The sequence below is a fragment of the Podarcis filfolensis genome, assembly GCF_964270895.1.
Source record: "Podarcis filfolensis genome assembly, chromosome: Z".
In the NCBI taxonomy this organism is placed as follows: Eukaryota; Metazoa; Chordata; class Lepidosauria; order Squamata; family Lacertidae; genus Podarcis; species Podarcis filfolensis.
Genome location: NC_139617.1, coordinates 47,430,861 through 47,449,488, shown reverse-complemented (window position 1 = coordinate 47,449,488; position 18,628 = coordinate 47,430,861). Strand labels below are relative to the sequence as shown.

At 44.9% G+C, this 18,628-nt stretch overlaps 1 protein-coding gene across 3 annotated transcripts; it reads right to left on the bottom strand.

The window, feature by feature from the left end:
• Positions 1-2,586: 2,586 nt before the first annotated feature.
• Positions 2,587-17,915, bottom strand: FUT7 (fucosyltransferase 7). Of its 3 annotated transcripts, XM_083597403.1 has the most exons (3): positions 17,596-17,915; positions 10,316-10,514; positions 2,587-4,341 (listed from the first exon to the last, which is right to left on the bottom strand). In XM_083597403.1, the coding sequence occupies exon 3, from the start codon at positions 4,265-4,267 to the stop codon at positions 3,209-3,211; it is 1,059 nt and encodes a 352-aa protein (XP_083453529.1). In that variant the 5' UTR covers positions 4,268-4,341; positions 10,316-10,514; positions 17,596-17,915; the 3' UTR covers positions 2,587-3,208. The 3 variants fall into 3 exon arrangements, with proteins under 3 accessions (XP_083453529.1, XP_083453527.1, XP_083453528.1); XM_083597401.1 differs by lacking the exon at positions 17,596-17,915 and having other exon boundaries at positions 10,316-10,516; XM_083597402.1 differs by lacking the exons at positions 10,316-10,514; positions 17,596-17,915 and adding an exon at positions 9,625-9,724.
• Positions 17,916-18,628: the final 713 nt, after the last annotated feature.

The following is an 18,628-nucleotide window of genomic DNA, read 5'->3' as shown; positions in this document are numbered from 1 at the left end:
CTTGGAGGGTCTGCTTGCATGACACGAGCTGTTAAACTCATTGTCAGCTGACTAACAGGTTCAGATGGCGATTTGTTTTGTTTTTCTAAAAAAAATATTCAAAATTAAAACAAAACATATTATCCAAAAACATATCATCCTTATTTTTTTTTTCCATTTTTCCTCCCTCCCTCCACCCTCCCACACAAAATCCACCCACCCCCACCCCTGGCTTCCTCAGTTCCAGTCTTTGGTTTATCTGAGAATGCTGTTTTCTGCATGTTACAAAGTTGTATAGATCCTCAAACTATTTAGCTGATTATGATCAATAAAAACTTTGTGAATGTTTATTCAAAGCCAGCCAAGGAGTCCAGTTCACTTTGTTGCATCTTAAAATACTTTGTAAAGGGTTCCCATTCATCTTTAAAGTCACAGTTATGCTTGTCCTGTAGCTTATATGTCAGTTTTGCCAGTTCTGCATAGTCCATCAATTTTTCTTGCCATGATTTTTTAGTTGGGGTTTCTTCAGTCTTTTGCTATTATCCTTGTGCTATTAGGACTCTCGCGGCCATTGTCGCATACATGAAGATGTTTTTCAGCTTTTTTGGCAGATCTTTCCCTACAATACCTAACAAAAATGCTTCAGGTTTTTTAACAAATGTTAAATGGAACATTTTCTTCAATTCGTTGTATATCATTTCCCAAATTTTTTAAATTACATTACAATCTCACCACATATGATAAAATGTCCCCTCCTTTTCCTTCCAACATATATTTGAACTAGTTTTGTACATTTTCCCTAAGTGCACTGGTGTCGTGTACCATCTGTACATCATCTTCATGTAATTCTCCTTCAGTAGGGAACAATCTGTAAATTTTAAATCAGTTTTCCATAATTTTTCCCAATCTTCCATCATAATGTTGTGACCTAGGTCAGATGGCGATTTGTGTCAGATGGTCAGTTTGTGTCTGTGTGGGATCAATCCTCTCTGTGATTTCAGATTAAACAAGGATGGCAGAGATAAAGAAGAGATAAAGCGCTTAATCAGCACTCTCTCTCTCCCCCCCCCCCGCCCCCCTATCTGTGTTCTCAGTCATCTTCTGGAAAGATATATGTTCTTAGCTCTCAGTATCAGATCTCTGAACCCTTATGAACTTTGCGATTCAACTCTTTAAGCCTGAGGCTTCTTCAAGGGAGCCTTTCTCGTCTCCTGCCCTGGCTCCTCTAATATATTGGAGGCTGAGCCAGCCACAGAGTGACTGTTGAAAAGGTCGTACAAGACCTGAACCTTGGTATCCAAGTCATAGAATTGTAGAATTGTGGAGCTGGAAGGGACCCAAAGTGTTATCTACTTCAGTCCTTGCAAGGCAGGAATCACAGGTCAGATGGCCACCCAACCTCTGCGTGCGCAGAATAACTTCTCAATGAGTTTGTTTCGCTCCCTGGGAATAGGATGGTCCAGATGTCAAAATGCTAAACTTTCTCCCAGCCACCTAGGCAGCAAAGACATAAAACGGTGCCCAGCCAGACATACAACCACCACCTGGTGTGAAGCAAACAAAACTCTTCCCACCCACAGAGGGAAAACACGTACCAGTTATGTACCCTGTGGAACACCCTCCCTTCAGATGTGAAGGAAATAAGCAGCTATCCTTTCTTTAAAAGACATCTGAAGGCAGCCCTGTTCAGGGAAGTTTTTAATATTTAATGCTGTACTGTTTTAACATTTGATTGGGAGCCGCCCAGAGTGACTGGGAAACTCAGCCAGATAGGCGGGGTATAAATAAATTATTATTATTATTATTATTATTATTATTATTATTATTATTATTATTGTAACAGGGTGAAAGGAAACCCCTGTGTCTTGTACAGGCTCAACCTAGCTGATGAGCGGAGATGAGAAAACTGTTAGGAACACCCCTATCGCTTGTGCCTGTTGGGCCGCAGGCAGCCAAGCACACAGGTGTGGATCCTGATAGGATTGGGTCAGGAGCCGAATTCTGACGTTCATCCAGATGCAGGTCCAATAAAGAAGCAGAGGCAATTTGCAGGCACTGGGAAGAGAGGGCTGAGTCAAGAAATCTGTCTCGGGCAGGGTTTGGAGTGCAAGAACAAAGGCACAGGCAGTTGTGGAGCAATCTGATGGTTTGCCCAAGAAGCAGCCTGGCATGACCTCACTGCCACTGCTACGAAGAACGATTTGGAAACAGGCCATGTCAGAAGAAGCTTGTGCAAAAGAACAGTGGAGCAATAATGGGGCCCTGAGTCCCTCTTCTTGCAGGCTCATCCTGACTCGTCACAAGGAGGACCAAGCCCAGGGTGCTCCTTGATTGAATTCAGCAGGTGGCATTGTTGGTATGTGTGGGTGGCCCCTAGGTCCTTTGCACTGGGTTCCAGATCTGCTGCCTTGCTGTCTCCCATTCAACCTTTCTTTCTTTCTTAATGCTTACAGGGGATCTTTCCCTCTGACAATTAGCCTAAATTTCCATGCACACCAACAAATCAGCAAATGCAAATTTGGCCCATGTGCCCCAAGTCCTGCAAGGACTACTACCAGCCATGCGGGTTCAGCTGTGCCTCCACAGTCAGAGGCAGCAATGATTCTCTTTGTTAAAAAATAATAATTTTTATTGAATGATTTTATGTTACAAAAAACATTACGACTATACTACCACAAAACAGAATTGAGAAATAAAAATCACATACATCAATATTTTGTTTGTTATTTGTTATCTACCGTCTTATTTCCTCCCAAACATTCCATACAAAACATACACCCACACAAACACACATACAAAATAGTGATAATAATGAAAATAAATATTTCTCCCCCTTTTATCTTACAAAATCTTTTCTTCAGTTTTGACTTCCTGTCGAGTCCCTACGCATATATTTTATCTTACAATTGAATGTACACAAAACAATAAGCCTTTCTGTATAGATTTTCCAATACATTCAGAAAACATAATAAATCCTTAATTGTTGTCCACCTCCTTTTACTTCCTTCGTCACTTGAATGCTAGCACGGAGTCAAAACTATTATTGTATTTTTGAATGTATCTTCTATAACCATCCCATTTTCCTGCAGATTTTTGCTTTGAGTTACCTCTGAGTTTGCTAGTCAATTGCTGGACTAGATAGGCCATTGGCATAATCCAGAAGACTCTTCTTAGGTCCTTAGGTTCTTAAGCACCTAGCGAGGCCCCTGACTTCAGCCCACCCTGATTGCTAACTCCAGAACCACTTCTCCAGACTGTGGTAGACCTTCCCTTGGGGCAGGCTGGGGAAACACTGGCAGATGGTGCAGAACCTCTCTGGCCAGCTATCATACAGCTTCACGGCAAATCTCCTCTTCCACTCAAAGAACCTCTGGTAGCGGGTCTCATTCATGGTGAGCAGGAAGTCTGCAAGTTCTTTCACAGAGCCAAAGTCGTCTACGTGGATGAAAGCATCACCAGGAATGAACTGCTGGTAATTGGCTCGGGGAGGCCCCATGACCACAGGCACGGATCCAGCCAGGAGGGAGTTCCTCCAGAGCTTCTCAGTGATGTAGTCCCGGTGGACAGAGTTCTCAAAGGCCAGATAGAACTTGTATTTGGAGATGGTGGGCAGTAGGCAGGCTGGGCAGAGAGGCTTCTTGTTTGCCCTCCCATACACATCAACCTTGATGTACTTGGACAGGTTCCTGTATAGTTGCGCTCTCTGCTGGGTATGGTGGTGGTGGCTGATGACCCATGACACAAGGCCAGATTTCTCTGGGATGTCCACCTCATCTGATGGTTGGGCGACAAGCTCCCCATAAGGGATGAAGATGTCAGAGTCCCGCCTGAACGTCATGGTCCAGTTGAAGACTCCATCCCACCTGGCTAGGTCTTTGCTGTGTGTGGGGGACTCCAGGGAGAGCCACACCCACTTTTGCCCTGGGTGGGGCTTAGATGCAGGGGGGCGCGATCTGCGGTGCTGGAGTGCCCAGTGGTGGAAAACTACCACATCTGCTTGGTTGTACAGGTTGCGGTTCCAGGTCAGCTGGCAGCCCTTGATGGAGCAAAGTGTGGCACAGGGATTGCCAGTGAGATTTAAGGCATGGCCATAAGGCCAGTCCCAGATCAGGACCATCAGGGAATGGTTCTGTGCTTGAGTTCTGCTGGGGTTATGGAATGGCTGGGCAAGGAACGTCAAGTTCAAGAACACAGCGCCAAGCAGGAACATTGCGCCAGCAAATCTCTTCATGGTGATCATGGAGTAGGAGGCCATTGTGCAGGCAGGGGACACCATCCTCTTGCTCATTAAGCAGGTGCTTAATTCTCCTGAATTCAAAAGTCAGCATTTCTTGTCCTTCAGTCAGGGTGGGCGTTAGAACGCTGCAACAGAGAAGAGAAGAGGAGAGTCAACTCCAGGGAAACAAGTCCAAGAAAGAAGCATCCATTTTTGTAAAGTTCTGACTGTGTAGAAAGTTATGAGAAGCTGCCTTAGACCACAGTAGTCTATAGTTGCCCATCTAGTCCAGTATTGTCCGCACACTGGCTGGCAAAACCTCTGCAAGCTTCGCAGGGGAAGGTCTTTCCTAACGTCTGGTATCTGGTCTAAGTTTTGAAAATGAATATGGTGGAGATAGAAAATGAAGATGGTGGAGATAGAAGAATTCCCCACATCATGCAGAAACAAGTTTTTGGTTCTTCTTTCCAGCTTCCCTTGTGAAAGAGCAATGAACTGTTGAAATTCTTTGTTTCTAACAATGAAAAACGGGGTCTTGTGCATCCCTCATGCTTGCTGAGTGACAAATGAGGAAGTCCTCAGAGGTTTTGCACTCGTTGTGAACTCACTCCTGTGGTGGCCAGAGGGGACATAGAGATGAACTCTTGGACTCAGTTTCCCTAGTGGCAATATAGCACTGATTTACCCTGTAAGATTGTTGTAAGGATTATAGCAAAGTGTTTTGCTTTACAAGTATGCTATACATATATGGAGATCCAATCAAAGCCAGTCCATACCATGGATGAACCAATGCATTAACAATCACTGGATCTCCTGATCAAGGTTTTAATTTGTTTAGCAGCAACTCAGTGGAAGAAGGAGTAGATCTGAAGCAGTGAAAACCATAGGCTCGAGACTAACTGGGACAAACCACCCAGTTTATTAGTGTAGAAAGTGCAGTAGTTCTCATAGAAGTGTTTAGAATATCGAATATCGAATATCTGAAGGGACAATACATGGAAGATGGAGCAAGCTTGTTTTCTGCTGCTCCAGAGGGTAGGTCTGAACCAGTGGGTTCAAATTGCAAGAAAGAAGATTCCGACTAGGAAGAACTAGGAGGTTCCGACTAGGAAGATCTTTTAGACAGTATTTGCTCCTCAACAGAGGAATGAACTCCTTTCAAAGGTGGTGGGGTCTGTTTCATTGGATGTTCTTAAGCAAAGGTTGGATGGTCCTCTATCAGGGATTCTTTAGTTGAGATTCCTGCATTGCAGGGGGTTGGACTAGATGACCCTGGGGACCCTTCCAGCTCTACAGTTCTATGATTCTATGAATTGATAGGAAATAAACCATGGGATGAAATATTTGAAAATAAAGCAACTTGCATATAAATTGATTTAATCAGCGTAAATTAATTCAAGTTTTAGTAATGGTTGTTGTTGTTGGCATCTGTTTGTGAGAAAGGCTTTGGTGTGAAAGTGGTGTGAACTACTTAATAGCATTGATGAGACAAATCAGTCTGAGTAAATGACATATCTTCTCCTGACTGCATTCAGCCCATCTTGCTCTGACATATTAGATCAAAGAAAGAGTCGCGGACCTAGCAGTCCAAGTCCATATAGTTAAAGCTATGGTTTTCCCAGTAGTGATGTATGGAAGTAAGAGCTGGACTATAAAGAAGGCTGATCGCCAGTGGAGGGCACAAGGAGAAGGGGACGACAGAGGACGAGATGGTTGGACAGTGTTCTCGAAGCTACCAGCATGAGTTTGACCAAACTGCGGGAGGCAGTGGAAGACAGGAGTGCCTGGTGTGCTCTGGCCCAGGGGGTCACGAAGAGGCGGACACGACTAAACGACTAAACAACAACAACAAAGCATTGGAGGGCAAGCAGGAAGCCAGAAAGAAGAAAGGAACATGTTCCACCCACGCAAAAAGAACTAAGAAAACATCATTCCTGAATACACCTTTCATAAGGATCAGAACTGGCCAGGGAGCTGGACTTCTCCATGTGAGCATCGTACACAGGCTCTACTCCAGCTGGGAAGGGGAGCAAAGCAACTGGTCTCAGCAATTTTGAACAGTGGCTGCTGTTTCAGCACTTTGCTACACTCAGGTGGGGGCTCACCAGAACACATGACACTTTCCCTTTTCCTTTGGGCTTCATGACCTGTTTGCTGCAACTCTCTACCACGATGCCTGGGTCTCAGAAAGTAACTGCTGGCACAGAAACATGACAGTGTTTCCTCCTTCTTCCTCCTCCCACCGTGTGCAATAAGATTACAGTCTTAGCTTGGGTTACAGCCACTTCAGGTTGCGTTTCTTCGGGTTACGGACACGCCAAAACTCAGAGGTACCAGAATGGGTTACTTCCGGGTTTCGGTGGTTATAAATGCGCAGAAGCGCTAAATCGCGCTTTGCGCATGTGCAGAAGTGCCAAATCACAACCCGTGCATGCGCAGATGCGGGTTGCGAACGTGCATCCTGCACGGATCACGTTCGCAACCCAAGCGTCCACTGTACTATAATTCAGGGGTGCCCAAACTTTTTTCAAAGAGGGCCAGATTTGTGAGCTTTTTCTAGGATTGAAGTTCTTTTTTATGATTTGACCCCAATATATAAACTGCCACAGAGGCTGGATAAAACCGGACGGGGCCCCCCCAAAACAGACTTTGGACATGCCTGCTGTAATTGCTGACTATGCAGGTTAACAGGGTCCCCAATCAACAATGCAAAGTATATATTCTTTAAAAACTTGTGCATTTGGTTGTTTGGCTTGATTATTTGCTCCTCCCTGATTTAGGTACTCATTGGACTGAAAAGTGGTATATAGACTGTAGTGGTATCACCCAAGAGGTATCAGTACATAAAAATGTGATACAAAGCTATAAGACCGTTTGGAAGTGAGTTCCAGAGGATGGGAGCCACTGCAGAAAAGGCTCCATCTCTACTGAATTCCATTTTAATTGACTTCTAAATGGTGGCCTCCAAAGACAACTGTAAAACTATTGGCTTCATAGGAATGTCAGAAGCCACCTTATACCATCAGACCATTGATCATCTGAGCTCAGTATTGACTACACTGACTGGCAGCTGGTCTCTGGGATTTCAGGTAGGGGGCATCACCAACCCAACCTAGAGATACTGGGATGCTGAGGATTGAAAATGGGACCTTCTGCATGCAAAGTGTGCTACTACTGAGCTATTTGCTTTCCAGTTAGGACTATAGAGAGCTGCCTTATACCAAGTCAGACCATTGGCCTCATCCTTCTCAGTACTGTTTACCCTGATGGGCAGTAGCTCAATATTGTCCACCAGGCTCTCCTGGATTTCCAGCAGGGGGTCTCTCCCACCCCCACCTGGAGAGGCTAGCGGGGCTCAAACCGGCGACCTTCTGTTTGCCAGGCAGGTGCTCTCCGCTGATCTACAGCCCTTCCCATCCATACATGTCTTCAAAGTAGCTCACAAGCATAATAAAACAAGATAAAACAATAGGATTGGGTTAAAAACCAATAAGGAAGAGCAACAAGCAATCAGCACCATTGTAAACCAAGACTCTGAGGATCAGAGATTTTAAATAGAAGCCTGCTCACACATTTCAAGTGAACGCTGCCTTTCTGAAGGCCAGGCGGGAAGGAAGTGGTGGTTCTAATGAAATGTGTTGCCTATATTAAGTGCCGAGGCCCCAAAACAGCTGGAGGGCACCAGTTTGGTGAAGGCTGATTCTGGCATAAAACAAGCAGAAGGCTTTGTGTAGAATGGGAAGGTTTAGGTGCATCTTCTGAATCAAGCTATGGTCCTACTTAGTTCCTACTTTCTGGCAAATAATAATAATAATTGTGTCCTGCCTAATGGGCACTCTTTAAAAAAAACAACCCCAAAATCTTAATCGTACGGAAAAAACACTTTAATGCATGAGATCTAAAGAGGAAAGCAGAGCTTGCTCAATCTGAGCATTGCATACTGACACAGCTCAATGAGAACATACCGGCAGCAGCCAAAAATATACCGTCACCTGCTATAATCTATATACAGTAGAAGGAACCACACCCTTACAGCAAAAGTTATTCTAACCCTCCTTTGTACTGTTAATAACATTCCCAGCTGTCGACGTTTCTGGTTTTGACTGCAATTTCCCCTGGAGTAAGCCCCTCTAAGCTCAGTTGGACTTATTTCTCAGTGGACAAGAATCAGTTTTCACATTCAGAAGTTTTACACCTGAGGTGCTTAAACTGGGGTTTCTTCTGACAGTTGCCTATCAAGCTGATTGTGGTTTTTATTGTTAGGTTTCCACTCTCTTTTTGTTTGTATGACACCTAGAGAATTTGGCGTAGGAGGTGTCTTGTAGATATGATAATAGACTGGTGTCATGCTTAAGAGTGCTGAACCTGGGAGACAAGGGTTCAAATCCCCACTCAGCCATGAGGCTCACAGGGAGGGGGGATATTAACACAATTTTCAAAAATGCAATTATCAATGTCTTTTTAAAGGGCATCTCCAGATGATCCGTATACAGTGGTACCTCGAGTTAAGAACTTGATTCGTTCTGGAGGTCTGTTCTCAACCTGAAACTGTTCTTAACCTGAAGCACCACTTTAGCTAATGGGGCCTCCCGCTGCCACCACGCGATTTCTGTTCTCATCCTGAGGTAAAGTTCTTAACCTGAGGTACTATTTCTGGGTTAGCAGAGTCTGTAACGTGAAGCATCTGAAGTGTCTGTAACCCGAGGTACCACTGAATTGAGCATTCATCCTGATTCTTTTTCAGGGAGTGATCAGATGAATTTAGCTACGGTATATATTGAACATCCATTCTGATTTTTTCAATGCAGAGGTAAAATGATTTTGCAACAAAGCAACTGTTATCCCACATTTTCCAGTGTATTTTCCCATCACTTTCCTTTTTTTTTTTTTTTTTTTTTTGGTCAAATCTTTTTTATTAAGTTTTACATTGCCACTTTACATTCAAACTTTGAACATCAACATCATCATTTAGGATTCCTTAAATCCTTCGACTCCCCTCCGCCCTTCCATGGTGACCACTATCAACCGTTTTTCACCTGCTTCTCTTATTTTCTCTATTTTTCTTAAATAGTCAATTTTTACCATAATTTTTAGTACATTATAAGCATTACTCAAATCCTCTCAAAGTTTTTAGTTGTTTACGGTGTTCACTTAAATACATTGTAAATGATTCCCATTCCTTCTTAAAGTTCTTCTCTTCCTGTTTTCTGATTTTCCCAGTCAATTTCGCCATCATCATTTTCTTTATTATGAAAGTTTGGGTGTGTGCTGTTTTGGGGTAGGGGAATAGGTTTTTTTGCACAAGAACCCCAAATCAACTATAATAGCACAACCTGAATTTGCTGGTATGTTAATGAATCTCATTCACAAATAGCAACAATGCGGAAGTAACCCATATGTATAAGATTTGGCAATGTTTTAATCTTTACCTTAAAAAAAATTACTCTCCAAAATTGGATGTGAAAATGAAAGTTTTTCCATCTGAAGCCTTAGCTGCAAATTTGGCAAAGGATGCTGGTTTTCAAAAGTGTGCAAAATGTGCCCATTCTAGAGGTAGACTAATGAGGACATGGAGGCGAGGGGAGCTTGTATATGTGGCGTTCAGGAAACAGTGAATGGCTGAGAACGTCAAGCTCATGAGTCAAGATTAGCTGAAGTTAGATGGGGAGATTTATTTTCTCCTTCCTTCAGCTTTTCAGCTTATCATTTAAAAACAACACTGTCCTAAGAAAAAAGCAAACAGGCAGCTTGATAAAATTCTTACCCTTCTCCCAGGGAGCTCCCCGCCATAGCAACATAAAATGAAAAAAGTCAGAGACAGTAAAGCAGCAGAAAGCAGTGAATCAAGTGCAATGTAAAATCATACTTTAAATTTATATTAAAGTAGCACACAACTGCTAGCCCTTGGTTAACCAAGTGCAAAAAAACCAAACAACCCCAGGGGTCTCTTAGAACTGTGTTAATCTTTTTTTAAAAAGTAATTGCAATTCATTTTGATTGATTTGATTTTTTAAATAAATCAATCAATCTGTCTGGTTGGGGTTCAAGGCACCTAAACAAAAATATCAGGAGAAACATTCCCATCAAACAACATAACTCACCCCCCAACAGCTTAATTACCATGTTGCCCTCCTTGTCATAAGATGCTCGAAACCTCACGGATCCTTTCTTTTTAAAGAGGCCTTTTTTCTTTGGAAGCAGCAGCAGAGGGAAGCAGCAGCTGAGCAGGGGATCGCAATCTCTTTCCTTTCCTTCTTCTTTTTTTCTTGGTAAGATTTCATCACTGGCGTCTTTCACACCCTGCTTCTACAGCGGTTTCCTGAAACTTCACATTGCGTTTTCATGTGGTTGGACACCCTCCCACACCAGTGCCTGGTCTTGCATGGCAGCACATGGCGGTGGGGGGGGAGAGAACTTAGGCAACACTCAAAGATGGAGTGGGTCTGATTAAGAAAACTTAGGGTGAGGGCAGCAGTGCTAGATCAAACCACAAGATTTTGTGGAGTGAGAGAACGCCTAGTGTATTTTCCCTTCAACCACCCACCCACTCTCTCATAATGCCAGAGTTCTGTGACATACAACAGAACAGATTCAACCCAGACTTCTTCAAAAGATTAGTCTATGAAAGGAAACTACCAGCATCCCTGTTGGTTAGGCTGGCTGGGGGTGGCAGGTGTTGGCAAACCCAAAACGTATGGGAAGCTGTAGTACCCTGTTCCTGGTCTATTCTGACTGACAGCATCTCTCTGGGTTTTAAAACTGGATGGGGCCATTCAGAGAAGCTCTGAAGGGAACCCAGGAACCCAGATCAGTTACCCCAGATGTAGAGGTTGCTGAGATGAGGCACTTCATGGATTCGCAGAATTGTAGCGTTCAAAGGGGTCCCAAAGGTCATCTGGCCCAACCCCCTGCAATGGAACAGGCTGCCTTGGAAGGTGGTGAGCTCTCCTTCTTTGAAGGTTTTCAAGCAGAGATTAGATGTCCACCTGTCGTGTATGAGCTAGCTGAGATTCCTGTGCTGCAGGGGGTTGGACTAGAACACGGGTCAGCAAACTTTTTCAGCAGGGGCCGGTCCACTGTCCCTCAGACCTTGTGGGTGGCCGGACTATACAGTGGTACTCGGGTTACAGACGCTTCAGGTTACAGACACTTCAGGTTACAAACTCCGCTAACCCAGAAGTAGTACCTCAGGTTAAGAACTTTACCTCAGGATGAGAACAGAAATCACGTGGTGGCGGCAGCAGGAGGCCCCATTAGCTAAAGTGGTGCTTCAGATTAAGAAGAGTTTCAGGTTAAGAACGGACCTCCAGAACGAATTAAGTTCTTAACCCGAGGTACCACTGTATTTTGAAAAAATAATGACCGAATTTCTATGCCCCACAAATAACGCAGAGGTGCATTTTAAATAAAAGCACACATTCTACTCATGTAAAAACACGCCGATTCCTGGACCATCCGCGGGCTGGATTAAGAAGGTGATTGGGCCGGATGCGGCCCCCGAGACTTAGTTTGCCTACCCATGGACTAGATGACCCACTGGGTCCCTTCCAGCTCTTTGATTCTATGGATTCCATAGAAGTATCCCATACTTCGAACACATGTGAACTGGGGGCCCCAACATAGTGTTGTAAACAAAATCTGCCCTTCTTCCCTTATGGGGTATCTAAGAGCCCATATAGAATCCTTACAGAGGTTCCCTATTGGTAGGAGAAAATAACAGAGGCCAAGCAGAGAATATTAAGAAGCAAAGCAGCTAGTAAGCCTGATCTTTATTAAAGCTCTTGCAACAGGGTGCTCCCCTCACACGCAGGAGGGAGGAGGAACCCAGAACCAAGGTGTGCCTGCCCTTATATAGACATTTTAAATTCCCTGCCCTGGAGCTCAAGACCACCCCTCCATACATCATACATGTTAAGTTGTGGGTGAACATATCAGACGACACAGCGATTCTTCAAACAGCTCTTGATTATTCACGGGCCAGGACAGAACTGAACTGAAGGGTTCAGTCAGCCTGCTTATAGAGAGCTCCAGTACAATGTAACTGTAACAATTTTCTAAAACTATCCAATCACTGAACGTCACTTTCGATCCCTTATTTGCATAACTATCTACAGTATCCCCCTGCTGGCCCAGGGTGAGAACTTCAGTACATAACAATACATACATCACAGAAGGAGCGCAACCCAAGACCACCCCCCAGATACATCATACCTACATCACAGAAAAGGTGGTCTACAACAGAAATCTGAATGTTGTTGTTTTTCCTGTCTGCCAGGTTATCTGATAATGCCTTATCTGATTGCCTTTCCTGGTAGTCTGGCCATTCCTTTGAGATGGTGAATTCCCAATTCCTGAGACAATGGGAAGGTTCCCTCACCCCCTCCCTCCATGCAGAGAAAACATTTGGTCAGTTTGGGAGTCAAAATGGTTTCAGGACGGTCTTCCTGTGCTGCTCCAGACATGTGGTCCACACACCTATGCACGTGCTTGGTTGGTACATTTATGAACATTTATTTTATATATAAGACCTTAAATTTTTTATTGCAATAGTGTCTGCAGAATGCACTCAGACACACACATTGTGGGGCCTGGTAAGGCATGCTAGCCACCCCATTATTATTATTGTTAAAAGTTTGGGGCGTGGGGACAAGACTCCCCTAAAATCTTTGGATTCATTAAAACTCCATAATTCCTGGTTATAGTAAATGTCGGAGTTTAATCAATGGATTTAGCAGTGTAAAAATAAAGACTGGACTTGTTTTCCTGACCAGGGAATCGCCTTGGCACAGGCAGACTCATTAACCAATCAAGAAAGCCATCAACAAGGCAGACACAGAGCAGGGAGACGCCACCCTGAGCTCTGGGTAATTAGCAAAAGGCAATCCCTGAGTTGGGGAGGGGGGGGGGGAGTTTCTAGAATTGCAGTAAGCAGTGAGGTAAGTGAACGGGGGCAGGGAGGAAATGTCCCTTTTGCAAGCCAGAACAGGAGGCAGGCAGCCTGCTTTAGGCTGCAAAAAGCGCCAGACACGATGTTTGGGGTCTCTTGTAATCTGAGGCTGCCGCAATGAGAGGAACAGGATCCTCTTGGGATATGAACGCTCTGCACTCTCTCCACAAAGATGCAGGTTGTATATATGCATAAATAAAACCATATACCATAAAGACAGCACAGATTCTGTTGTGCCTCGTTGTCCAAAGAAAATAGAGACCCTCACGGTGATTGTGGTTGTTTAGTGATTTAGTCGTGTCAGACTCTTCGTGACCCCATGGACCACGCCCAATACTACTGGAATTTGTTTTTTGTGGGGGAAGAGTAGCTTTTGTGAGGGTTGAAGTTCTAGGTGTTCTGCTTGCTTTTGGGAGGGGAGTCTGAGCATCCCCAATCTTTCTTCTGTGAAATGGGTATTTTGTAGTGTCCACAAGAGTTTTCTAGACTTCCAGCTCCACCCTTGCTCTTCAAAAGGTTCATGACCACTGCACTAATGCCAATATTATGATGAGGGTGTTTGGAAGAGGTGCATGCGAAAGGATAGCAGGCTTTTAAAAACCAGGGTTTTATTTTGTTTCTTTTAAAAAGAGGCTTAAAACTCCCCACCAGATTTGTATCCCAGCCAGCTCTAAGTTGCCACTGTGAAAAGAAAAAGAGAGAAGTTAGGGAACACTAAAAGGTGTCAGAGAGTAAAGGTACCCCTGACCGTTAGGTCCAGTCGTGACCGACTCTGGGGTTGCGGTGCTCATCTTGCTCTATAGGCCGAGGGAGCCGGCGTTTGTCCAGAGACAGCTTCCAGGTCATGTGGCCAGCATGACGAAGCCGCTTCTGGTGAACCAGAGCAGCGCACGGAAACGCCGTTTACCTTCCTGCCGGAGCGGTACCTATTTATCTACTTGTACTTGACGTGCTTTTGAACTGCTAGGTTGGCAGGAGCTGGGACCGAGCAACAGGAGCTCACCCCGTGGCAGGGATTCGACCTTCTAATTGGCAAGCCCTAGGCTCTGTGGTTTAGACCACAGTGCCACCTGCGTCCCTGTCAGAGAGCCATATAAAGGTAAAGGTAAAGGGACCCCTGACCATTAGGTCCAGTCGTGACCGACTCTGGGGTTGCGGTGCTCATCTTGCTTTATTGGCAGAGGGAGCTGGCGTACAGCTTCCAGGTCATGTGGCCAGCATGACTAAGCCACTACTGGCGAACCAGAGCAGTGCACAGAAACGCCGTTTACCTTCCCGCCGGAGTGGTACCTATTTATCTACTTGCACTGGTGTGCTTTTGAACTGCTAGGTGGGCAGGAGAAGGGACCGAGCAACGGGAGCTCACCCCATCGCCGGGATTCGAACCACCGAACTTCTGATCAGCAAGTCCTAGGCTCTGTGTTACCAGGGTTCAAATCCCCACCTGGCCACAAAGATCACTGAATGACCTTGGGCCAGTCACTGCCTCTCAAACTAGCCTACCTCACAGGGTTGCTGTGGGGATTAAATTGTGGGGGGATCATGTACACCAACTTGCACCTGTTGGAGAAAAAGGTGGGATATAACTGTGCCATGAATAAAGTAAGTTTCATGAATTTCAGACGTGAGAGAGAACTTGAATCACCGTCCTCAGATTAATCGCGGGTTCCACATTTTGGAGCAATATTTCCTCCCTGCAACTGCCCTTAAAATGTTGACCCTTGATGACAGTCCTGGTCAGATCGTCCAGATGAAGCAGACGGGTTTTTAATAATTAGTAGAGTGTCGTGATTCTTTTGCCAGTCACTGGCATTTCCTACCATTCCCCACAGGAGGCGCTCTTGTTCCTGAATTTAGCATTCAGCTCTAACAAAAGTAAGCCGAAAGTGGCAAATTCATTGGCAAGAGCGCCACCTGCGAGAAAGAAGGGGGGAAATTCCCTGTTTTTCACAAAGAGTGCTAAAAACTGGGTCTGCATTTGTTCGTTTGCTTTGTTTACCCCTGATTTCCCTTGCGCTGTTGTTTCCACGGCGCTTGGATTTCGAACTTTAAGTTCCTACGGCAGAGAACTATTCCCTTTTGCTCTGTTGAAAGGGTTGTGTGCACTGATGGCACTACAGCAACATTTTTTAAAATGACATTTCCGGGGGGTGCGGGGAGGAGGAAAGCTTATTTTGCAGTGGCAACCCTTGAAAACTTGCTGGGATGTGCCCCTCCTTATCCTCTGGTACCATTGTTTAATCTCATGAGGGTGAATTTTTGCCGGATGCAATTTCTTCTTTATCAGATTCCCCAATGAGAACAAAAATGCTGCGCTCACGCTGACCCTTCTGCAGCCCTCCCCTCCAGAGCACGAAAAGCAAAATGCCACCGCAAAGCCACCACAGCTGGCCTTGCCTGCTGCAACATCCCGGCCATATCCATCATTCTCTGCCCAGGTGGGCCACTCCCCAGGGTGCCCACTCTCTGGTTCCCTGGAGGACAAGTCTCTTCTGCACATGATCTTTTACACCTGACCCAGCACTTCAGCCGGGCGCCTGAGCCCCCAGAGGGAATAGCAGCTGGGAGGACATGTTTTGTGACTGCCCTAAATTGGCTGCTGAAGATCTGGAGGCAACACGTGAAGGTCGTGTATGACCTGAAGATTATTTTTAAGAAGCGCCTGGGTTGGATCAAATATCCACCTGGTTTCCAGCTGCTGCCGGATATCTCCAGTCCAGAAAGTTCCTAATCAAGGATTAATCAGAGACATCCATCCCCTGCTCTTTCCTCCTAGCACCTGCTGTTTAGGGTATATTGTATAAGAACCTAGGAAGAGCCCCACTGAATCGAGCTGAAAACCCACTGAGTCCAGCACCCTGTCCTCACAGTGGCCAATGTCAAGCCAGCAAGCAGGACCCGGGCACAAGAGCCTTCTCTCTCGTCCTGTGGGTACCTGATATTCAGAAGCATTGCTGTCTCTAACAGTGGAGACAGAGCAGAGCCGTCATGGCTAGTGGCAAGGCTTTCTTATTTTTATTTTTTGCTGGAACTCACCTGGAACTCAGTTCTGGCACCTCTCAGGTGGGTGCTGTTGCCATTACAAGAGAACGAGGGAGGCCTTCATGCTGAATTCTGGCACCTCTTTTTTTCTAGGAAAAATAGCACCAGCTAGCTAGTGGGCACTGATAATCTCCTCCTCTGTGAATTTGTCTAATATTCTTTTAAAGCCATCCAAAGTTGGTGGCCACTGCTGCCACCTGCGGGAGCAAGTTCTGTAGTTGGAATGTGCACTGTGTGAAGAAGGACTTCTATCTGTCCTGAACTTCCCCTTTTCAGCTTCATTGGTTGACCATGGTTTCTAGCATTGAGAGGGAGAAAAGCTTTTTTCTGTCCACTTTCTTCATGCCACATTTAATTATATAAACTCCTATCAGGTCACATTTTACTCACCTTTCCTCTAAACTAAAAAAAGGTCCAAATTCATTTCCCCATAGGGGTGTCGTTCCATCTTCTTGATATTTTTGTTTACCCATTTCTGACCCTTTTCTAACTCTACAATATCCATTCTGCGGTACCTCTGATCATGGACATGAAGACCTAAACAACTGTCCTTGTTTGAAGGAACTGAAGGAAGGGATTGAAGGAATTGTTGTCTGCAGCACAAAATGCCCATTTCACAGAAGGAAAAATGGTGATGGCCAGGATGCTGTAATGGTTAGAGTGTCAGATGATGACCTGGGAGACCAGGGTTCAAATCCCCACAGCCATGGAGCTTACTGGGTGACCTTGAGGGACCAGTCATTGCCTCTCTGCCTAACCTACCTCACAGGTTATTATGGGGATTAAATGAGGAGGGGGAGAACCATGTATGCCACCTTGAGCTTGTTGAAAAAGAAAGTGGGATATACATGCAATGCAATGGTGCTCAGAACGCCTCCCTTACAGCAGGCAAAACACCCCCACCCACCCCCAAAACAAATAGACAGCAGCAAACACATGGGAAACAATAACACCTTCCTCTCCCCTACCTCCCCCCCCCAAAAAAAAGAGGGACTCAGGCCAAACCACACACCAACCTACTCAATTAAGAAGAAATAGTGTTGGGCAGAGGGTTTTGGTGGGTCCCCAAAAGCTATATGTGAGGTCACTGTGGTACCCAGTGGGCGCCACGTTGGAGGCTACAGAACTAGAGGCTGTACACTGCTGTCATGACTAGTAACCATCTCAAATCTGGCAGTTCTCAACTGGGAGAGAGTTGTGACAGTGAATCTGGTTTAATACCAGGTTGCTTTTCATAGTACAGACAGAGCTTGAATGTTCTCCCCCTGCAGCAGTGGGGGAGAGTTTGACTTTTAGAAAAGGATGCCAGCGTCACTTAGCTGTGAAGAGCCTCAAATGCCTCTGTTTTGGAACTGCAAGGCAGTCCATAAATCCCCAAATGACAATAATATCAGGAACAAATAAAAAAAACATGTTTTACCTTTTTCCTCCATCATCATCATTATTTTGTTAATGTTTATTGCTGAATTTTGTTCTTCCTCTCTGCTGTGTTCAGGATAAGCATCTGTAGACACAAGTGAGAAGCAAATAATGAATTGCACTAATAGACAGGAAGGCTTGCGTGATGCTCACTGCGATGTTATCCCAGGGCCTGGCAGAGACATTCCCACATTTCCCTTAGCCTGGTTCCTCCAGTGCGGAGTGTGAGCAGGCTGCAATCAGGCATTTGGATGCTACATTTATTTTCATGCTGACTGGGATTTGGTTCTGCTTTCGGTTTTAAATTAATATTTATAATGGGTGCAGTTTTTCAAAAGGTTCCCCCCCCCCCAGGAAAAAGAACTCCCTTTTAGAGTATTATTAATTTAGAATTCCTAATAAAATAAACATTAACCAGTATTATAAATATAAATTATCATCCTTATCAATTAAACAACAATTGCAGGGGGTTGGAAGGGATAATCCTTGGGTACCTTTCAACTCAACAGTTACATGATTCTAATTTAAAAGTACAGCAACATTAAGAATGAGCTGTGTATGCAACCCAGCTATATTTAAAAGTAAACCCACTGAAAATAAATATATATAAAAAAATTAAAAATTGTCCAGTAGCCCCTTGTTGTTGTTTAGTCGTTTAGTAGTGCCTGACTCTTCGTGACCCCCTGGACCAGAGCACGCCAGGCACTCCTGTCTTCCACAGCCTCCCGCAGTTTGGTCAAACTCATGCTGGTAGCTTCGAGAACACTGTCCAACCATCTCGTCCTCTGTCGTCCCCTTCTCCTTGTGCCCACCATCTTTCCCAACATCAGGGTCTTTTCCAGGGAGTCTTCTCTTCTCATGAGGTGGCCAAAGTATTGGAGCCTCAGCTTCACGATCTGTCCTTCCAGTGAGCACTCAGGGCTGATTACCTTCAGAATGGGCGGGTTTGATCTTCTTGCAGTCCATGGGACTCTCAAGAGTCTCCTCCAGCACCATAATTCAAAAGCATCAATTCTTCGGCGATC

What these genes read in the sequence shown, in the direction of transcription:
- FUT7 (XM_083597403.1), bottom strand. Translation starts at nt 4,267, where the DNA reads ATGAGCAAGAGGATGGTGTCCCCTGCCTGCACAATGGCCTCCTACTCC.